General features: G+C 37.8%; 1 protein-coding gene across 1 annotated transcript; it reads left to right on the top strand.

Annotated features, from left to right (window-relative positions):
• The first annotated feature begins 616 nt into the window (after positions 1 to 616).
• On the top strand, positions 617 to 3,875 carry LOC112568339. The gene is made up of 4 exons (XM_025245595.1): positions 617 to 749; positions 1,012 to 1,359; positions 1,675 to 1,806; positions 2,115 to 3,875. Exons 1-4 carry the CDS (start codon positions 650 to 652, stop codon positions 3,050 to 3,052), a joined length of 1,518 nt encoding a protein of 505 aa, XP_025101380.1. The 5' UTR covers positions 617 to 649; the 3' UTR covers positions 3,053 to 3,875.
• Positions 3,876 to 6,388: the final 2,513 nt, after the last annotated feature.

Raw genomic sequence — 6,388 nt, forward strand, 5'->3', positions numbered from 1 at the left:
TATAATGAGTCCGTAAGAGTGTGCCACATATTTGTTACAGAAGGGAAGTCTGTCCACGAAAACTGAAGTCTAGGATTTAGGGTTACAGTTACTGGATAGTTCCGCCCCGAAACAATGGACTGTCTCTACTTTCCCGTCAAGAGAGTTTCTCAAAAATACTTCCTTAACTTGTTACAGTTTTAAGTTTTTTACTTATCTTGACAAACTTAGCTCACTGCACACTAGTGATATTAAGGTTAGGTCATCCCTTGACATTATCAGTCGCAAAAATTGGTCGTACTCCTAAGAAAAATTGAAGAACTCATACAGAAGCGTAGTTTTTGCCGAAACTATAAAAGCTGTACCTTCTCCAGGGAAATATTTATGACAGTTCCAGCGTGAAACAACATTTGCAAAGCATAAATAACCGCTTGTTCTTAAGTTCCGTATATTGTCCCACAGCAACACTTTGCCAATGCTCTATAACTACGATAAAAATAAATTCGTATCATATCCACTTCTTCAGAAAGGAAGGAAGTATTTATTTCACTTCCGTGAGCTTGAATTCACATGAACGCATGGTCTACATGTTTAGACACACGTGTGCTACCATATATTTTGTTGCTTATTCCTTAACAGCCAAAAACAGTTGGTATGTTATGATGAGAAGATGCACACATTTCTGGACTTTCTACCCTGTCTTATTATTATCTTTTTTATTAGTACAATGCTGATGACCCAGACGAGCTCTGAAATGACAACTAAAACATGTAAGTGTGATTTGAAAAAGTGTTTTTGTAGAGCAAACAGGTATTTGTGTGATGAGCAGGGAACTATAAATATTTATTTGCGTGTCACCATGGAGTTCCCCAAATTGGAATAAAAAATTAATTTAAAAATACTGAATGAATTTCAAGTGATTTACTGCAACAAAGAGATCATGCAAAATATTTAAATATAGGTCGTTTCACTGAGTTTAATTTGAATGGCGCGTTGACAGTAACATACAGCGGTTTGATATTTTAAATTCAGGTCTTGATCTACAACTCACCAGTGGTTCTGGAGACAATGTTGTAGAAGAAAATGATAAAGGTGATGCCCACATAGACTTTGTGCTATCAGACAGCTGTGAAGGCAGCTTAGGACGGACAGTGGTCAAACTGGCAACACAGGAGGCAGGACGTGCTGTTGATTTTTGTACCATTGTTTTCAACAACAACACGTGCACTGTGACTGACCTCTCGACAGGATGTTCTTGTTTAACCAGAGCACATTACTATTCAGTCTCATGGAAGTCCAAGCCATCGGACGAGTCTCTGATCCTGAAGGTGACAAAGATGAGTACACGGGAAGAAAAAGTAATATTCTTTAACAAGACCGGTACGTGATCTCTACGAGATATATAAGTACAAGACTTTATATGCGCGTGTGTGGATGTGAATGCATTTGATATATAGATGCACATGTGTACGTATGTGTGCATATACACGTTTTTCAATATCTACGAAGAAAAAAAAATATATATATATACTTATACAGATAAAATAAAGGTAGCATCGATAGAGACCAAATGTATGGATGCATATTTGGATATCTGACGTGCACACAGGAATTCTATCTTCAGCACGATAGAGGGGATAGATAGTGAAGAAGACGAAGAACATTTTCTTTAGCTGTGATACGTTCTACTTGCAGGGATACCTGCTTATCATACTAAGGACACGCCAATAAAAAAGCTAAGACCATCAGAGATCCTTGGAATCTGTTCTGGCATTATTGTCGCTGTCGTTGTAGCTGCCGTCCTTATCAGAAAATGGAGCTCTGGAGGTATCTAAATACAGTGTCTATATCTTAAACCTGACCTATAGCTGTTACTTTTCATTTGTATAGATTACAGAGAGAGTGCACTTGCGAGTGCATACATAGAAAGGAAAAGAGCTCATGTAATGGATTAAAATTGGTTTATGGATGACAGAATGAGCTAATTTCTAATTCATCGTTAGAAAGAATATTAAGCTCGTTGATCTAAATGATATTTATTTTAATTTTTGAACAGAAGCAGAATATTCTTCGTTATTAAAATAATTTCATATCAAAATAAATAGGCGCTACATATTTTTTCAACTGTTTTAAAGGATCCTGTGCAAGGCAACCACAAGGTCCAGCAAAACAAGATCGGGAGGTTAGTCCGTCAAGTGTCGCGGTCAGGCAGCCCAAACAAAACACTGGATCGTCTTCAGGACCTCAAGTACAGGAGGACATCCAAACTCGACCAGGTAGTTTAGCACCTCCTGGAAGTCATGAAGTAGAAGATAATAAAGTTCTATCCGTAATTTATACCATTCCCAAAAGAAAGACAAGAGTATACAGTCATATTGTACTATCAAGTGATGATGTTACCAGAAGTCAGGAAGAAGTATACAATCATACAAAGCAATTGACCCATACAACTCCACAAAGTCAGACAGAAGTATGCAGCAACATTGTAACATCAAACGATATGGCAATCAGCATCGAGGCACCAGTATACAGTTCTGTTATACCATCATCCACTCATACATCTTCTAGAAGGCAAACTCCACCTGATGATACACTTACCACCAACTATGCACAGATAAGAAGACACACTATGCAATCCACCAAGAAAGAAAAAAGATGGGCTGAACAAGTATATAATCATGCTACATACACAAATAAAGGTTCTAAAGGTCTGGCAGAAGTAAAATTTACTGTTGTACCATCCAAAATGTCCTCTCCTATAAACCCCGCTCAGGTATGTAATAATACACTACCATCAAGCTGTACAGGTATCAGAAGTCCAAGCCAAGTATACAATCACATTTTACCGTACAACTATTTATCTCATAGAAGCCAGGCACACAAAAGCAATCAGACAATACAATATTCAGGGGTTAGAATGGAGGAACAAAAAGACAGTCAGACATTGTCACTAAGCCAAAGAGATGCAGACACCCGGGAACCTGTGCAAAGTGACATTTACGACCAGACAGTGTTTACCCCAAGTCGCCGACGACAAGTGGTTCACACTGTGTACGATCACATCGCCTACTAAACTTTCATCATAGACTTGTTTCATACACAGTACGGTTTTAATACTAGAACTAACCATTGCCATTTAATGCATTTATTTTTTTGACATTCAGAAACTGATGGTTATTTTATTGAATACAGTGCATTGACTTTAATATTTGATGCTACTTTGGTTTTTTAAATAATTTTTAACACGAATGTATATACATGTATTACTTTTTGTGATGAGACACATGTAAATATAGCTTTAAAACATTTATTTGTTATGTGTAAATAGTGTCAAGCTCAACTTAAAACATGCTTATCAGCTAGACAAATAGCTAATAGATGATGTGTAATACAAGAGGTAAACGTGATGAAAGTCTCCATTCCACGGTTCTCAATCATCCGGGTTTCCATGCTGTCAATTTATTTCCGTTGTTTCATTAGCAGAAACGAGAGAAAACAGGATGTAGTTATTTTTCTAAAAAATAAGTTGAAGTGATTTTCACATTTTTCACTTAGGACAATAGGTCGGACAAGGGAAACCTTGACAGAATCACGAGTTAGGGACATGGTCCTCGGCTGAATTTGAAGAATGATTTTTTCAGAGTGTTTTTACTGGCTTGACTGGAAGATGTTTGTTGTGCTTGAAATCCTCTACAAAAACAGCTTATCTGATCATGAAAATTCAACTATAATGTGCTTGATAAATTTTTCCTCTTTCAGTTTACATTTTAATATGATTTTAAAGAATGCCTTTTGAATAGACCCTTTTGTGTATATAAAACTTTCCTGATGAGAAATTTCCTATTTAAGGCACGAAATATATGTTTAAAAAGTAAGGAAGAGTACAGAATAAACGATGATGCCTTACAGCAAGGATTTAAGAATGAAAGTGTTGATATCTCTCTTCTCTCTTTATTTCGCTCTCTCTTTCTCTGTCATCATCATCGTTTTTAAATTCTGTACATGTTTGCTACATTTCCTTCAAATGTGTCTTACACTGATCGTACATGTTTCTGAGAAAAAAAATATATCTGCATATTCTAAACATCCTTGTGTGACTCGCTGACTAAAATTCTTGCTATTGTTTTCCTAAAAATTCCGTGATAGTCAGCTCCGAAGTCACCAGACTCCAGGTCACACAAAACAAGAGCCTCACACTCACTTGCTCCTAGATCGAATCGCTAATTATCGCATGTCGACATAAAACTAATTAATTAGTGTTAAAACAAGCATAATAGACGCACGCAGAACAATAAAAGGAATAAAGAGAAAATTCCCCATACAAGAAAAAAGGAAAAGAATGGTAAAATAGTCAAGCTGACCACACTGTCGGACATACCAGAGATCACCACACAGATCCCGACAAATGGCGGAATATAATTTCTACACAAACAGGCTAAAAACCTACTACAGGAAACCTTTGGCTTGAATAGGAGGCAACATTTGTTAACGAAGAGGGTTAGTAACCATTCTGCACAACACAGAGAAAATACTTTCTAACAATCGTCAAAGAAAATCTCTTATGCAGGCAAAATAATCAACAGTCCTGCTCCCACACAAATACTCGCCGATCACAACCCATCCAGTCCTGATCATGTGGAAAAATCTCACTGGCAAACACGACCTCTGATGCTGTTCGAAAAGCTGAATCGACTTCGGTATTATAAAAGAGAAAAAGCTAAGAACATTTCACAGTTGGTAAATAAAGCAGCACAGAATGCCGAACATATATGGGGTTCAGAGAAAGTGTATCGGGGTCTTGTCCTTTACCAAGGTTCCCATGTATCTTTGGTATTTTGTAGTTCTAGGAAGGTCTTTATGATGAGATGGACATGTAGTGATGTTGATGCTACTTGGCTATATTCCCTGCTTTCTTATACAGCTGCTTAAAAATTATTTTTTACTGGGTCAGAAACACAGGAAATATCTAGTTCACTTGGGTGAACTTGCGTGCACACGACCTTATTGTCTCGGGTTTAGAAACGTTTGTCACAAGACTGTTTGACGATGAACACATCACTGACTATCATTCGCTCTCTAATTCTGTGTTTTGCGATGTTGCCAACCCATACAAGCAGCAAGAACACATGTAAGTGTTTTTTTTAAATTGTTTGAATTTTTGTGGTGTGCACAGAATTCTAATCATTTAATTGAAAGGTTCAAGTCCACCTTAGTAAATTTTCCCAAATAATACCACATTTTTTAAATGAGGAAAAAATGAAAGTTGTAATAAATTCTTTTTTATGTGACAAAGATATGATTCAAAGCTATTTTAATAGTTTCTACAATCATTTAACTGAGCTAATTATCACAAGGAGTTACCTATTATGGTCTGATGTTTTAAACTCAGGTGTTGATCTACAACTCACCAGTGGTTCTGCAAACAACGTGGTTCAAGAAAATGAGGACGGTGATGTCCACATAACATTTGTGTTATCAGACACCTGTCCAGGTAACCCCAGTCAAGCAATGGTGAAGCTGTCAACACACGGGACAGAAGGAACTGTTGATTTCTGTACGATTATCTTGCGAAATAACATTTGCCATGTTACTGACCAGCCTACAGGACATCACTGTTTAAACACAGAACATGACAGGTGCTCAGTCTCATGGAAGGTCAAGACTGCACACAAGTTGTTGAAGTTGAGGCTGACAGATATAATTACAAAGGAAGAAAAGGTCATTTCGCTTAATATTACAGGTACGTAAAATAATATAATCACGCAATTTTTATATTCGTATGTACGTATTATGCAATATATAAACCTCTTCCACATCACATTCGCCTCTTGGACTCCAATTCTACATTCAAAATCTCTCTGAAGACATATCTGTTTACAAAGTGCTATCTCTGAATTACTATTCTTAACTCTCTGGCAACACTGTCTGTCATGCTAACCATCATGTAACGCAGCGGTTCTCAACCTGTGGGTCGCGACCCCCTGGGGGGTCGCGACGTGCCTACAAGGGGGTCGCGAAGGTGGTCATTTTTTAAAAAAAGTTTCTTATACCGGTATTAGTGAAATTAGTTTACATTGTGTAACCGAGTGGTGCGGGGGCTCAAACTCCAAATCTCTTCTCCCTATTCAAGTACACTGTCTCGGCATGCAGTGACTTCTCACTTCCAAAACTCAAAACACAATCCCCCTCTAAACAATTAAGTCTCCAATCTCCCTCCTCTCACCTTTTGCCCACTCTCTCCCCCCCAATCTCTCATCGCTGACTACCCTCTCCCTCTCCAGTCATACCTCTCTCTTTGTTTTTAAACATCTAAAAGGCAGGCATTCAGGAAACGTCCATCATTCACACCCTTTCATTCGCACTGCTCAGTCCTAGTACTCTATAGGTCCCTGACAGAAGGCCATGACCA

This window comes from Pomacea canaliculata, linkage group LG7 (genome assembly GCF_003073045.1).
Source record: "Pomacea canaliculata isolate SZHN2017 linkage group LG7, ASM307304v1, whole genome shotgun sequence".
In the NCBI taxonomy this organism is placed as follows: Eukaryota; Metazoa; Mollusca; class Gastropoda; order Architaenioglossa; family Ampullariidae; genus Pomacea; species Pomacea canaliculata.